The sequence below is a fragment of the Phodopus roborovskii genome, unplaced genomic scaffold (assembly GCF_943737965.1).
Source record: "Phodopus roborovskii unplaced genomic scaffold, PHOROB, whole genome shotgun sequence".
In the NCBI taxonomy this organism is placed as follows: Eukaryota; Metazoa; Chordata; class Mammalia; order Rodentia; family Cricetidae; genus Phodopus; species Phodopus roborovskii.
The window spans coordinates 18,917,833-18,934,507 of NW_026126482.1; the positions used below are offsets into that span (position 1 = coordinate 18,917,833).

Genomic DNA, 16,675 nt, shown 5'->3' on the forward strand with positions numbered 1-16,675 from the left:
GAGAGCTAGGTTGGAACGCATGTATTAATGGATAACTGCTCTGAGACTAAAGAGAGGGTGCAAATAGCTCACTAGATAAAACCCACTATGAGTGTTTATTTAGCTCCCAGAATGCCAGTCCGAGACACTGCAAATCAGGACTCTACACAACAGAACCTGGGTGATTCTTCCTCCTGCAGTGGCCACTGCAAATTTCTGGGCATTATACTGAAGTTGCTTTAGAAGAGGTTCACAGTACCAGCCCGAGAAAGCCACTTCCCAACTCAGAGCCATCTTGTCCCTCAGAGGACAACTTCCAATGTCTAGAGAGAGTTTTGGTCTCACAGCTGGAATAGATGTAGATGTGGCCATCGGTGTTGTCTTATTTCAATCTTTGCCAGCTGGCTGGCTGACTTGCCCACAATGCAGGGAGGGGAAGACTTGCTCACAATGAGATCAGCTTGCACTGAGTCTGTATTACACACCCTGGAATAGCAGTTAAAGCTTGAAAACCACTATGTTTTCAAAACCACCTTGAGTGGGTGGCACTCAAGGATAAGTCTATACCTTGAGTTTAAAGAACTAACCTTAAACAGGAGGTTGGTAAATTTGGCTTCCAAGAAGCAGGGGCAAACGTTGTGCCAGAAATGCATGAGATTTTGAAGCTCTCTTCTATAGACAAGGAAGACTTTTCCTCCAGAAATACATTGTATGTAATGACATATACCCTTCCTTCTGCTACAAGCAAAATACAACTTCAAATCCATGCCAATTTGTCAGTGATTCACAGTGAGCCCTTGGAAATTTCATTCTGCTAACGCATAAACAAGTCATGTTGGCTATTTGCCACAGGGCTCCCAGTTTTGAGGGAAAAACATACTCATAACACTTTATTGTTTCATTGGTGGTGTTCTTCCTTTCTCTTCTTTCATTTCTCCCCGTTACCACCACCTGCCCCCCCCCCCCCCAGACAGGTTTCAGTGTGTGGTACAGGCTGGATTCAAACTTGTTCTTGTTCTGCCTCATGAGATTGGGGTTTACAGGTGTGTAGAATCTCTCCTGCCCAAACTTTCTTGGTCTCTAAATGCCCTCACCAAGGGTGCTGAGGCTCTTCCTTACCTGTGATGACAATCTTCTGTCACCACTTTTTTAATTCTCATTTTCTACAAGCAATCCTCTGAAAACTTGGCATGTAAATGCCAGCTTAGCCCCCTATCGTGTGGAGAGTCTCATTCACCCACTCGGACAGCATGTCCTGCTACCTCCTCTGAAGTGACTAGAGTGTTTTCTCCCATCATCAGGCCACACGTTAGCTGTCAGAGAAGACTACCCTGAGGCACCCCTCCCATGAAACAGCTGGAGTCCTATTGTAAGCACCGCTCCCACTGTGTACCCTTCACAGATGGGCTCACTCAGTCCATCCCCCCCCCTCCCGGGGGTACCAGGCTCTGATGAGAGGATCTACCCTTTCTGTTGTTATCATCTCTCCCCAGCACCAGACACAGAACCTGCTATTGTTGATGGATTTTCCTGTGGCTAGGGGCTATGTTTAGAATGTGTCCCACCCAATCCATGCACTAGAAACCTAACTCCCAGTGCAGCCATGCTGAGAGGTGGTTAGATCACGCGGACTCTGCTTTCCCGAGTAGACTGTCGTTATCAAGGTGGTAAGGTCCTTGTCATGAGAGTACACTCATTACAAAGCAGGTGTAACCCCACTTCTCACCCTTTGACCACTCTCACCCTCTTAATTTCCACCTTGAGATGACACAGAAAGGGGACCTTTGCTGGATGCTGGCGCCAGGACCTTGGGCTTTCAGTTCTGAAGCTAGGAAAGCTGTGTTGTTTGGGTTACCCAGTCTGTGGTGCTTTAGTGGCAGCCAGCCCCTGGCTGACATGTACAGGCACTGCTGTGTGAGCCACACTCTCTCTTTGAGAACTGTGCTGGATGGGGAGAAGGGACAGGTGCTGGGGTAGGATAGGAGGGGCCTGCAGTCACATGGGCGAGGGCAATAGATGTCTGGGAGAGGGAGGGTAGGAAGGCTGATGCTGACATCTCCACACCACAGCAGAGTGGAGAGGATTTGCTGACAGTCAGATGTGGGGCTCTCCATGGATGACCCTAGGTTTCTGTGTGAGCAATGCTAGGTACGAACCTGCCTTTAATCAAGGAAGAAAAGACTTCTTTAAAAGCACATTCCCTTGAGGATCTTTCTCGAATCCCCTCATATCCTACTTCATTTCGCCAACAAGAAATGAGAGCACAGGGGCATCAAATGGATTGACCTCAGAAAAAGTCAGCTGGCTGAAATCGAAAGTCCAGGTTCTAGAATGAATGCCAATTAGACTGAAGAGCTTACTGTAGAGAGTAAAAATTAAAAAAAAAAAAACCCTGCATAACATTTAAAACAGTAAAATGTCACTTTTCAAAAGGACATAAATCATTAATGGAGAGAAATAAAGACCATTTAATTCAAGGAAACTGGGGTGGCGCTCATGCACACACCCATACCCACACACACAGCCTCCAACAAGATCGAATCAAATCCATCTGCAATGTGCCTTTTAGAAGCATTGAAGAAAAATTTTATGTGCTATATAATTTTGCTTAATGCTCACTGCCATTTATCAGACATTTATAGTATGTTGCGCAATGATCTGACTGATTAGAACTGATTAAACCATTTGATCTCCACAAAGAGTCCTAATGAGGCTCTGTTGGTGTTATCCTTGTTTTATGGATGAGGAATGGAAGCCCATGGAGGCTATGTAACACATGTTGGGTCATACTGCTAATGAGCAGTGTGTCTGAGATACAAGTCCTGATTCTGGAATGTACTCTCTTGACCATGAGGTGGGATAAATCTGAACCTCTTTGGGACTGTGGAAAATACAGACCATGCAAGTTTCTAGTTCCTTGTGCTCAGTGTCCCTACCCCTAAACCTACACTATAAATAAACTATGTGGCAGGGTTAGATGAGTAAAAATCTGAAAAGATTTAAGGTCATCTTAGAGGAACATGCACAAGATGTCAAGAGGTCTAGAGAAGCCCTTATGTAGAGAATACCATAGGTTTCTTGAAAGATTTGAAAGTGTTTTCCAGGAAAGGAAGACCAGAGTTGAGGTGAAGGAAGTTTGTGTTACACAGGGAAAGCTTTATAGCTTAATCAAACCATCTCCAGAATGAGAACGTTGTCTTGGACTCATCAAGGTTCCCTGAGCAGAGATTAGATGACAAACAGGAATCCAATATGGACAGGGGTTAGTTGCCTACATTGCTTTTAAGTTCCCTTTCACAGGCAAGAGGACTGTTTTTACAAAGGTATGTGTCAAAACCCAAAGCTGTTTAAATCCTTGTTTGATTTTCAGAGTGAAATATCTTCAGCATCAGATTACAAGTCTGGAATGATGCTCTACAGGGGACTTAGGGGACAGTGATGAAGCTACCCTGGGAAGGCCCATGGCTCTTTGCAAGCACAATGCTGTTGCATTAGTGATATTTCTTCTCCTTGCAGTGTCATCTGTGGCCTCTGGGAACTGTCAGGTGGACAGGGAATAATTCCTTTTCTGTGAGACTTGGACAGGGGAAGGCTGGCATTTTAGAGGTTTCAGGTAGGGGAAGGGCGAGAGGCATTGCCTCAAGACAATAGTTCTCTTGTTATAGGACAAAGTGCCTCATGACCTTGATCTACTCTCAGATCTTTCTCTGACTCCCAAGAGACAACGCGGATGCTTAAAAAAATAAATAAATAAATAAACTCTCCAATTTGTATTTACTTGGGAAAAGGATTTTCTCTCTTAGGATGAGTGGTCTTGTCAAAATGATGGATGTGTTGATTCTCTTTGTTCTGCTGCTGTATGAGGGGAGCCTATGCCTTGGCCTGGGTGACAGTTGAGAAAGCACAGGGAGGAGGTAGGGTCCAGGGTGGTACAAAGTGTGCAGTTAGTCCCCCTCTCCTCTGTCTTGGTCTGCCCTCTTTTGACTCATTTTATTGAAGAGCCCAGCCCAGTGTAGGACCTACAGAGGTACCATTGCTCTAAACTTGACTTTAACATTCCACCAATACCCACAGATACTGTGAATTGGAGTGTTTGCAGAGAAAATATGTTTAGTAATATCCTAATATGCTATTTCTGGTATCTCTCTTTAGATAATCAAGATTCATCTGAGTCATAAAAACCTATACCCTGAATGGTGGTTGTAGGAGCATAAAAATCACATGGACTGACGTGATTAAGGTAAAGACCGATGTCTTAAGGAAACAGCTACAGGAGAGAGTTGGGAGTGCGGGGTGGAAGGACCCAGGCTTGAAGGTTTAGCAATTCTTTTAAGATTCACCCTTAATGTTTTCCTGCATGTATATGCCTGGTATCACAGAGGCCAAAAGGGGGCACCAAATTCCCTGGAACTGGAGTTATAAACAGTTGTGAACAGTCATGTGGGTGCTGGGAACCAATCCTAGGTCTTCTGCAAGAGTAGCCAGTGCCTTTTATCTACTAAGCCATCACACCACCTCCCCTGAAGCAATGATTCCTATTTTTTATTTCTTTTAATTTCCAATCTGTCACAAATGAATGTTTTCATAAAATGCAATAAACTTTTTTTTAATGAAGCCTTCTAATAGTCAACAAACAAAAAGATCACCATCTAATTGCTATAAAAGTATTGAAAAGTATGTTCTTAATTTCTGCAGTGTAGGTGCAAACGGTTAATGAGCATTTTGTGAGGTACCTTTGAGTAGGTGGCATTGGAGAACTTACTCAACCTTTCCTAGTTCCTTTCCTCAGTTTCCCTAGAGATGGACATGTCAGAAGTGTGTATGTGTGGTATATTTCAAGGTGTCATTCAAAGTTTAAGCTATCACTGCCCTCATTAACAACACTGGTAGTTGGTAACAAGACTGGTAGTTGGAATGAATGGCAAGGGACCAAGTTAAAGTTTGTTGTTTTCCTTTGGCAACAATGGTGAGTATTGTAAGAAAGTCATCAAGAACTGTTAAAGACAACAGCTTCCCTTGGAGGTAGCTACTTCCCAACATCCATCATTTGGCAGGGAGGCAGAAAGGCATCCCATGGTAAACTTGTGTTTGGCTATTGTAGTAGTCCACTGAGTCTTCCAGACCATGATTTCTGTGTATCTTAGTAGACAGCCATTGATACCCCTAGCAATGTACCCTCACCTCACGTGGATACATGTTCTACCTGTCATTAGGGAGCTTGGTCAATCAGCATGCCTCAGGGTCATGTTGAGAAATCCCAGACATCCACTAGGCACAGATTGTGGCAGTGGCCTTGGCATCGCACTGTCAGAAGCTGTGTCAGAGGTGAAGACCCTCCCTTACTGGAAGTCAGACTGCAGACCTGGGTGGGGGAGGAACTTCTATGCAGGCCTCCTGGAAATGCACTGGAGGCACTTTCTGATGGAGGATGGGTTATACCAGCAGCTTCCAGATACCATTGGCTCCCATGCCTATCAACGGACTCTAGTGCTCTGCTTCCTCTTTCTACAGAATCGAGGGCAAATCTCCCCACTCTTTCGCCTGCCTACCCCTGCCATCCCCTCCTGCCAGCTCTCATCTCTTCCTACTGCATCTAAACCATTTTCAATATCACAGAATATTCACGAAATTAAAAGTCAGCCCTGTAATATAGAATATAAAATCATTCTCTTCCCATTTACACATATCAGGGCAGGGGAGACCACCATTAATGATCACACATGCACACTATTTCCCAAACTGGAAATGTTTCAAGAAACAACACAGCCTAGTAACATGTATACATGTTACTTGTGTGTCTCTCTGTGTGAGTGTGAGTGCATGCAATGTATGTGAGCTGGCCAGGGTGTCATTCCTCAGACACATCCTACTGTTTTCTGAGATAAGATGTCACTGGCCTAGAACTTGCCAAGTTAGTTAGGCTGGCTGGCCTAACTAGCAAGCCCCAGCAATCTGCCTATCTCTGCTTTCTCATTGCTGGGACTGCAAGCATGTACCATCATGCCTCACTTTTTTTGCATGGACTCTGGGTATTGAACTTGGGCTCTTATGCTTGCAAGGCTACTCCTTGCCCACTCCTCATTTTTTTTAAAAAAGTAAATGTAATCTGACAGTAGAAATATACTATTTCCCCTATTTCCCTCCCCCCTCTCTTTCCGTGGTGGTGGGGATTCGAGACAGGGTTTCTCGGTGTAGCTTTTGGAGTCTGTCCTGGAACTTACTCTGTAGACCAGGCTGGCCTCGAACTCACAGAGATCTGCCTGCCTCTGCCTCTTGAGTGCTGAGATTAAAGGTGTGCACCACCACACCCAGCTAGCCTCTCGTAATCCTCAGGTTTGACATCACTTTACTCTCAAGCTTTTTTCTGTCTTCAGAGGGAAAGGAATGAGGCTTCACATGCTATGATCCCCAGCCTGTCCCCCTCTTAAGCAGCTCCCTTCCCATTGTTACCTTTCCAGCCTCTGCATGGTCATAGCAAGTGTCTTGTTCAGCTCATCGATCATCCTGCAGCCCGAGGGGTGCATGGGCAAGGTGCCGGTGGAGGATGGGAGGTGCTGGCCGTGGCTGCCATACTGCAGCTGGTGCTGCATCTGGGATGGCAGGACAGTGTGGTGGTGCTGGGCCACGGCCTGCTGGCTGCTCTTCTGGGCTGCATAGGATGCCAGCGAGAGCTCTGGCCCCCCTACAGGCATACAGATCAGGACTTTCTTTGGAGGTAGCGGAGGCGACAGTTTCACTGGCAGACAAGGCAATTTCACAGGGGCGCCCGGATCTGTGGCAGAAGGAGGGTGAGAAGCACATGTGAGTTGGGGAGCATTAGATGAAACCCAGAACATCATATATGCGTACCTTAGGACCACAGCCATGGAGATAGGCCCTCTGGGTACAGTGCATTAACTAGGCAAAGTGTGAGCGCTATTCAGTAAATGTTTACTAACTGTTTCCTGGCCAGACTACCCTGGAGCCCGGATGGGATGGGAGATGGGTCTCAGGACCCATCAACCAAGGCTCCTCAGCAGCCCAGGTAGGATGGCGTCAGGAAGGCATGAGCCATGCTATGAGCTGACAAAGAAACCTTTCACAGAGCCTACCATGATGACTACACATTGACTGTTGTTAAAATAACACATGCTTTCAGTTGACAGGGTCCAACTTGCCTACACCAACACGGGACAGAAGCCAATACTATGTTCAAGTCCTTCCTTACAAAGGACCATGCTGTCAACCTTAATTCCTTATCTGTCACTGAGAAGTTGCCTTGTGAGACTTAGTGGCTGCAGAACCTGACTCAGGCACATCAGGCAGGGGTGGAGAGTGAGCATAGTTGCTGGGCTGGTGGGCCCACTCTTGACCAACTACATTGTGTGGTTCGAGCTGTAGGGGGTGGCCTTGAGGAACTAAGGCGTTTATTATATGTACCTCACACATACGACTGAAGGTGACTATATATTTCTCCAATAACTTTGGTCATGGACAGTAGGCCACCAGAAAGTGACCCCTCTGGCTAGGCACAGGCTTATAATCCAGCACTTGGGGAACGCTGAGGGAGGAAGATTGCAAGTTGAATCCATCCTGGGCTACAGACTTTGTCTCAAAGCAAGACAAACAAAAACCAAGAACTTAATAGATTTGGAAAGATAAATACTGCATATTTTATCTCATATACAAAGCCTAGGCTTTAATTTTTATATGTGTGTGTGTGAGTCTGTCGGTATGTGCATTTATGAACATGTGTGTGATTGTGTAAGCGTTTATGGACATGAGTGTGCATTTGTGGATGTGCAAAGGTGTGTACATGCGTTTTTTTCTTTTGAAATAAGAAAGAGGACCATGAGGAGGGGGAAACACTTTGGGGGATAGGAAGACATAAAAAGGAGAACAATACAATATATAATACATGATATATAAACAAGAGGGAGGCAACTGGGGGGCTGGGGAGGGGACTGAGAGGAAAGGGTTAACAGAAGAGAAGTATATTAGAAAATTCTGCAGGTAAGCCTATTACTCTGTATGCTAGAAAGAAAGAGAGAGAGAGAAAGAAAAGACCTAACTAAAACAAACACACAAACAAAAATCCTACAGTAACTGGGGATGTGCCTCATTGGCTCTGGGTCCCACACCCACAACAGCAAAACCAAACTGAGAACACACACACACAATGAAACACTGAAGGGTGTCACTTGTTTCAACATGGTGGCACTCGAGACAATGCATTCTGGAGTAGAACCAAGCCCCTGGTTCTGTGACACAGTCATTAAAGCTCCCTAGGCAGTCCACATTAAGAGGTGTCATGGTCGGACGAGCTCTCAGAGAGCATTCTGGGAGAGATCCTGTAGTTCCCTTGTCTAGCAGTCCTTGAATTCATCTGGCCCTGTAGAGGGGTTGGGCTGAGCTTGTCTAGGAGTCATGTTCAGAGGGTGTGCTGTGGAGGTGTGTGGTGTCTTCTTGTCTTTGGAGTCCTATTTCTTGACAGCTGGTGTTCGTGTCCTTCTACCTAGATCATGCCAGGGCCCAAATAGGACTAGGCTGCCCCTCAGTTTAGAACTCATTCAAGACCTCCCACAGCCTACCTGTGGCTGGGTTCACACCTTCAGGCCCAACTTTAAGTAGTCTGCTCTGACCCCTGCTGTGGGAATGGGTGCTTCCCACATGGTACCCAGAAAGCCTCTGGGCTGAGTTACTTCCGTGACACATACCACTTTACTCCAACAAACTTCACTCACTTGGTACCCATAGATTCAGGTCTCCTCCCTCAGCTTGCTCTGCCAAGTGGCTTTTGTGCTCACTCATGATCTCATTGGAAGATGCTGAGGTCTTCCTCAGCCTCCTCTGGATTCCTTTCCCTCAGTACATTGTCTACTGAGGAACAGAAAATAAGGGCCTATGGCTCCCCTCCTCTCCTTGAGGGCTCCCCTCCATTCCAACTTCCAATTAGTCTGACTGCCTGAAGTTTCCATACCCTTGAGCCTTGGTGTATTTTGTTCCTGTGGTTTGGAATATTCTGTTGTATTTTTTTGGCCAATTCCTATTCTGTCTTCCAAATCTAACCCACAGAAAACCTCTCCCAAACTTACTTGGCTGATTGTATTGTGCCTTAATAACAGCAATAATAACACTGCACATGAAGCAAAGCTCCTACACAAGTGAACCATCAGGCAGGGTCACTCATGGCCACAAATCTGCACTATGAATGTTGGATTTTCAAATTTCAGATTTTGGAGGTTTATATGAGGAATATTTCACCTATGCCATGCTTACTAACCATATGTCAGACACTACTGTTCTAAGTGATTTTCATATAATTACCAACCTAATAACTGCCTCCTGTTTATGTAACTGTCTTCTTGCCCAGAGAACAGCAAACAGGTTTAACTTACAGTATCCTTACCACCTTGTTCAGTGCCCTGCTTGTGTGAAAAAAGGAGAAAAACATTACTGAAACCCTTTTTAAGTTAAAAACCTCGTGGTGTGTGTGTGTGTGTGTGTGTGTGTGTGTGTGTGTGTGTGTGTGTGTGTAGGATGTGAAGGACGGGGAGGTATGTGTACCACAGCACAGGTGTGGAAGTCAAAGTACAATGTTGCAGAGTCAGTTTTCTCCTTCGACCTTTACGTGGGTTCTGGTAATCGAACTTGGGTCTTCGAGCTTGCGTGGTTGGTAGCAAGTGTCTTTACTCACGGAATCATTTTGCCAGCCCCCAAACCTTTAAATTGACTTGAGTAGTTCCCAAATATTACTGACTAATGCATAAGATGATATTGCTTAAGGTATGAGGGAATACTTTCGTTTTAATGCAAACCCTCCCCCCACTCCAGCTCCAGCCCCTGGAGTAGATGCAACGAATGGTAGAATGGTAGCACAAGCCCACTCCCTCTGCTCCTGGCCCCTGATGAAGAGCAGCTGTGCATGCTCGCTCCTCGTTTCTGCAGCAGAGCTGTTTTGCAAACTCCTTTGTTGGGTTGGAGCTCTGCTGTGTCTGCTGCCTGCGCCTTCATCTTCCCTGGGATATGATGGATCTGAAGGGAGCTCATTCTCAGGAAGGGCGAACAAACACGCTTGTTTCACACATTCAAGCAAACACCCTTTTTTTCCCCCCTCAGGATATAGCGAAATATGAAATAAAATTCAAACAGAAGGGACCCCAGTATGCCAGCAACTGAAGTTAAAGTAATTTACATATGGATATTGAAAGAAACTGGCCTGAACATTTAATTTTTTGAAAACATGTTATTGCTTTCAAGATACCAGTTTCTCAAAGTTGTGTCTCATCGGCCTCACTGGAAGGCTTGGGAAGGGCTCATTTCTAAGCCTCACTTTCAGAGCTCAGGCACTGAGGGTCTTTGATGGAGTCCCCCTGTAAACAAAGTGCCTGGAGATAGATCACTCCTGTCAATGGAGGTCGCACTCTGCAAGTGTGTCACAAATGACAGGATTAAGGAGCAGAACCCAAACTTCTTGAGGTAAAAATGTTACGATGCACGACATCATCAAAGTGATGGCAGCTGTAGCAAAATGCACAACTCTTTCCTTAATGTTTCACTTTTCAGTCTGTAAGATGGAAGGAATCAACCTGTCACATGACTTGTGAACATTGGTAAGATATGGAAACTGTGTGGCATGGGGCCCAGTAGATATGCTGCTGCCACCATCATCACTGCTGAGCATTTCCCACCGGAAGCTCCTTTTCTTAAGGCTGGCCTAGGACACTCACGGGTTCTGGACTTCCCCAGCACTTCACCACAGTTCATTTTTCCTGACTTGCTGCAGATTCTATTTGCAGTGGGTAGCTGTGATCAGGTCAGATCACACCGAGTGTGGCCATTTCCTCCCCCATCTTACTGGCCATAGGAACTGAGCCTGGTACACAGTAGGCATTCAATATTGTTTCGTTTCTCTTCTTGTCATGTCTACAGGTTGGTGGGAAGAGGTGGCACATGGCATCCAGCTTCTCTCCCACTAATGAGGTCCAAATCAAAGAGTAATCTGTATCTAAATAGGCCTGAGAATCACCCTCTAAGACATTTTCTTTCTCAATTCTGTCCCCCAACAGGTGAAGTGAGAATTCTCCTAGACTTCTCTGAGGAGACTTAGCTAGCTGCTACTCTCAGAGCACTGGGCCGGGTGGCTTCTGAGACAAGTTGTGGGTGGAGCCAACTATTGGAATGACTGCTGGCAGAGAACTCAGAAAACCTGGGCTCTAATGGGCTCTAACTCAACACCACCAAGCACTCTGCCCAAGACATTCAACACTCCCCAGCCTCAGTGCTCAGGTCAGTGGAAGGGCTATGTGACCTATCACACAGGTTTAGTGCTGGGAGTAAACAGGTTAATATATGCAGCCTTACTGTTGGGCACTGCGGGAACAAGGTCCTGAGCTGACATAGATCTGAGTCACTCTGGAAAAGCAGCATCCTCCCTAAGGAAGCTTTGCCTAATTTCATAAGGGCTCCATACCAGTGGGCAGAGGATCTATGGTAAGAGACCCCCAGTGAAGCCCTTGGTGTGCCATAGGAATTCATCAGTGGAGACCAGACTGTGCAGTAAATACCACAATGCATTCCCTACCTCACCCACAGTTTGCTTGGAAAGTCAGCTACTATATGTCCTTGCTGTGGGAAATGCATCATTTGCAGCGTTACACTCAGGGACTCTTGTCATGCCTTTGAAAATCTCTCAACGCCAATGCTCTCGAGCCTGAGGTGGGACAATGGGAGTCAAGAAGGCCCTTGAGGGTGCAGTGTGCACTGGCGCTACACTCTTCCGAAAGCGGGAGGAAGTCTTGGTAAAGACTGGAAAGAAGAGCCGTCATCTGTGATCCAGTGTGTGGCTCTGAAGTACATGGCATCTCGTGCTATAAAAAGCTAGTGGGACAGAATTAGAAGCTGAGAGTTTGGACTTCAGTCTCATGAGCTGGGAAAACTCAGGGATCAAATTGCTCCTCATACCTGGATAGCGACTGACTGAGTCAAACCCTTTGCATCTGCTAATATGCAGCACTCATCCATTTTGCTGGAGGACATACTCTGCCTCTGGCATGTATGATGACAGATCTAGGGCTGCTGGAAGATGCAGCCCTGTTTGCTCACTCATTTCCGTAGCCAGACTGATTGAGATGCAGTGTATTCATAAAGCTGTCTCTTTTGATGGAGTGGGAAAAGCAAAAATGACCAGTTCCAGGAACACGGCAAATCAACCCAAACTGTGAGTGTCACAGAGCCTTTAAACCCCAGAGGGTCATACTTCCAACACAACAGTTCTGGCTGATGATTTCAGAGAAATGAAAATGGGAGATTATTTCTGCCATCATTTCTCTTGATGGAGTACTTCAGGCCATGAATGTGAATGAGTTGGAGGCTGAATGAACCCACATGGAATATCCCTAGTCCAAAAACCCAAAAGGCTCACACATCTGAAATACCCCATACCTGACCTTATGTGATGTATCAAAGTAAAAATGCATGTTCACTGAGAATACTGTACACAGTTACCTTCAAGCTATGAACACCAGGTATATGTGGAAGAAATGAATTTTGTGACTATCTGGACTCCATCACCAAGAGGATTCACTACATGACATATAGGAGAATATTACAAAATCTCAAAAAAAAAAATCCCCAAATTTGAAGCACTCCTGATCCCAAGTGTCTCAAAGAAAGGGCATTTACATCATCTACTTCCAGCCTCTATTCTCACAGCTACCAGTGAAGTTTTAAATTGTCACCTGTAAGTACTGGTGTGTTAACAAGGGATATGTGAGCAGTGCTCACCAATGATAGTAGCTCTTGGTCCCTAATGCATAAAGGTGTTGGGAGAATTTCTCGGTCATTTGTCACCTGGTTTTATGATGTTAGAGGCTCTGATTTCTTCCCAGAGATACAGGTTTTCTTCCCCAAGACATAAGATACCCCCAAGACTTTCACTTAGGACCTAAATTATAGTATTGCATCAGAGTCCCCCTTGCCTGAAGGAGAGAGCTCACAAGAGCATCAGCAATTCCTTCAGCATATGAGCCTACCACAGGGGCTCTGCGGTAGCCTGAAGTCTTGATTTGGTCAAAGGGAAAAATGTTCTTTCTGTCTGACCTCTTGTAAGGACCACTGATGCACAGGGAAGTGCCCCACCCCCAATGTCCCACATCAGGTCAAGATAATGGTAACTATAGCATGCATCAGACATTTGTGGATAATATACTCAGAAACCTTCCGGAATCCTGAAGTCGAAAGCCATGACAGAAGGCATCAAAAACAGTAAATGTATTTGGTTTGAACCCATTTCATAGGTGAATACTTTCATTCTCAAATTTACTTTCCCCAGTACCATCTTGACAATGAGGACAATACCTCATTGAAAAGAACTGGTCAGTAGCAGATAAGGATCACTCACCCACTGGGCCTCTCAGACATGCCACCCTCACAGGACATGCAATTCAATTAGATTCTTTTTAATAGAGTCGCATGTAACAGCCAGGCGACTCCTCCAAGAATTACCGCTGAAATAAAGGCAATCATGCCAACAGATGCATGCTGAGAAGATGCGTAATTCTTTTGCCGGACATTATAAATCACCCATATAAAGACACATGATACGATTCATTATTTACATTGAATGAGCACTATCGTGGGCAGGGAGAGTATCATGCCTTTGAACCTTCTCCAGGACAGCAAACATCATGAGAGAGATCTAGAGGTGGACAGCAGAAAGGGAATTTGCCTTCATGGTAGGTTGTGGAAGGCTGCTATATGTGAAACAGGTCAGAACTGAGAAGGGTTTAATGAAAACCACAGTCGTCAGGATGAGCAAAACCACATCCATCTCTTCAGAGAACACTAGAAACAGAAGAGGCAGTCATGGGGGAACAGAGCTTTAAATTTAGAGCGGATAGAAGGAAATACTACACAGAGAATACAGGGACCTCCTGTAAGGGAGGATATGCACGGGAAACACGTGAATTTGTTTAAACAGGGGATTTTATGTAAAAATAAGAAGGGCTGCCACTCATCTCTAGCCTTGACTCTCAGATTTCGTTCCTCAGCAAAGGGAGCTCCCTGTTTCCCGTAAGCATCAGTAGGACACTGCAGGGAACATAGCAAACTAAATTCTCACCTTTCATGAAACCTACCTCTTGGACAGTTTTTTAAAATGTTCAAGAGAGCTGTGGAGCAAAGAGTTGCTGCTGGCAAGCAGGTTTTGGAAATGTTAGGTATTAAAATGGGCAGAATCTTCCTTGCTCAGATCAGTGGCACCTGTCTGTTTTTCTGTGCAAGCTGCGAGAGGCCCCCCACTAACCTTTTGGAACACATCCCTGCTTGGTTCACAGGCACCGCGGGCAGAGAATTTCTTTCTAACAAGGTACTGTAACTTGCAGTACAGTGACCTTCAAGAAGGGGCCAGCTTACTGGATGCTGCATGGTTTGAGATGTGAGCTGCAAAAAGTGGAACAGCAAACTGGGAAGCAACTAGAAGCTGCTGCTGAAGACAGCCACTGTCGTAAGGAAAGGAGTGTGATCCCGGAATGTGGTCTCATGTGAGAGAGTGAAGGCTTTGAGGAGCGTGTATCATCTGATGACTCCTGAAGAATAAACACGTCCATCTTTTCCTGGGTCTCCTTCACTGAAGACAAAATTCTACTTACACATGCTGTCTGTCACCTGAGCATCTGAGTCAGATCATGAGCTGCGGAGCAAGAGGTTTCGAGAATCTGATATGGAACCTCTCTCTTTTTAAGATAATGTGCGTTTTCCTCTCACCACATCTGTAGACAGATTATGCAGATGTCCTGTCTTTCCCCTATGTTTGCACTGATACGGGAGAGTCTGTGCAGCTATTTGGTGTACTATATGGAGGGTGGGGGATTGGGGCAGGTATATTTCATGTAAATATTGAGTGGAGAATATACCAATGACATGGTTTTAAAACTTATTCAGGCTTCATTTTCTAGTTTATTTTTTAACTCAGTTGCTTCACTTAATTTGGTAGCTTCAAGAAGAGATCTGAATCTGTGCCCAGCGCTGGAGGATCAGTGTACATATGGCTTGTGCTGGCCAGTGTGCCAGAGTTTTGGAGAGGAACTGTAGCACCAGAAACTACTTTTCCTTGTCAGTCTTGACCCACAGATGTCACCACCCCTAGTTACCTGTCACCAGGTACTTGGTGTTGATTGTAAGCTTCTGAAGTGTGTCTTTGCGGTGTAACTTAAGAATAGTAGTATAAACAAAGTGAAGAAGAAAATGTCAAGGAGAGAGAACCAAGGTATCAGGCTAAATATACACCCCATATACATCCATCCAATGGCATCAGGGTCCACATTCTCTACATAGCTTCCAGGGGACATGCTGAGCTGAAGTCAAGTGATGGCACTCAGCTGAGAACCCACAAAGGATGCCTGTCCTCTCGCAAAGCCAAGGCTCCTGGCTTCCTTACAACTCTGCTTTTCAACTCAGACTTTTTTCTTTTTGCTTTTACTTTTCAAGAGGGCTTCTCTGTGTATACCTGACTGGCCTGGAGCTCACAGAGATCCACCCTCCTCTGCTTACTGAATGCTTGGATTAAAGGTGTGTACCACCACCATCCAACATTCACTGCGACTCTACCAGAATATTCTACCTTCCTGCTCCTGGGGCCTGTGATTCTCCTCCTCCTCCCCCCTCCTCCCTCCTCCTCCTCTTCTTCCTCCTCCTCTTCCTCCTCTTCTTCTTTTTGATGGGGGGGTGTTCTAGACAGGATTTATTTGTATAGTCCTGGCTGTCCTGGAACTAGCTCTGTAGACCAGGCTGGCCGAGAACACACAATGATCTGCCTGTCTCTGCCTCCCGATGCTGGATTAAAGGTGTGGGCCACCACCGCCTGGCTTGGGGCCTGCAATTCTTCATTTCCTCTAATACACACCTGCTATCACTGAACTCTTCAAGGTTGTCTTATATACAGTCTCCACATCAAGCATTTCTCTGTAGCGTTTACCACATGCTGGTCTTAACGCCCTTTAAAAACATTATAGGAAGGCTTAGCACAACATCCCACACATGGTGGGAAGTCCTGAATGAATGACATCTCCAAAATATTAGTGCCTCTCCAACTCTCTCTCTCTCTCTCTCTCTCTCTCTCTCACACACACACACACACACACACAGAGACAAAGCCCACAAACACATAGAGACAGATTATCTGAGAGAGAGAGAGAGAGAGAGAGAGAGAGAGAGAGAGAGAGAGAGAGAGAGAGAACACTCATGTTTTCAGAAAAGAAAACCAAGATTAGAAAAACACGGAGAAACTGGTATAATGAAGTGAACCCAGGTAACATATCCATTAATTCCACTTTTATTTAAACTTTCTCAAGCTTGTGGGTTTGGACATATTAGAACCTTTTCAGTTGAGGAGGCCAGCCCGTGCTGAGAGCTAACCAGGGCTCTTCCTGAGCTTTGTGGCATGAGCATGCAACATGGCGTAGCCTAAGTGACAGGTCACCTCCTGCTGGCATGTACACTGTAGGGTGCAGTGGTATCCCTTTGCTGTAACTATCCCTGCAGGTGCCAGGCGACCCTATTTGGTGCACAGCTCGCAGGGATTTTTCCACTCTAGCCAATTCAGTTTACTTTACCCTGCTCCCCTTTCTGCAGAAACGTCACAGAGTCTCTCCCTCGCTCCGGTTCCTGCCTCCTAACCATCCTCAGGCTCCCCTCATAGCCATGTATGGGGAGCCGA

At 45.7% G+C, this 16,675-nt stretch overlaps 1 protein-coding gene across 8 annotated transcripts in view; it reads right to left on the reverse strand.

Moving 5' to 3' along the window:
* Positions 1 to 16,675, reverse strand: part of Phactr1 (phosphatase and actin regulator 1) — a 458,550-nt gene that overhangs the window by 57,836 nt on the left and 384,039 nt on the right. For all 8 annotated transcript variants that reach the window (XM_051194363.1, XM_051194365.1, XM_051194364.1 and 5 more), the window contains one exon: positions 6,430 to 6,751. In XM_051194363.1, the coding sequence (XP_051050320.1) occupies positions 6,430 to 6,751 (322 nt within the window). The remainder of the gene's footprint in view (positions 1 to 6,429; positions 6,752 to 16,675) is intronic.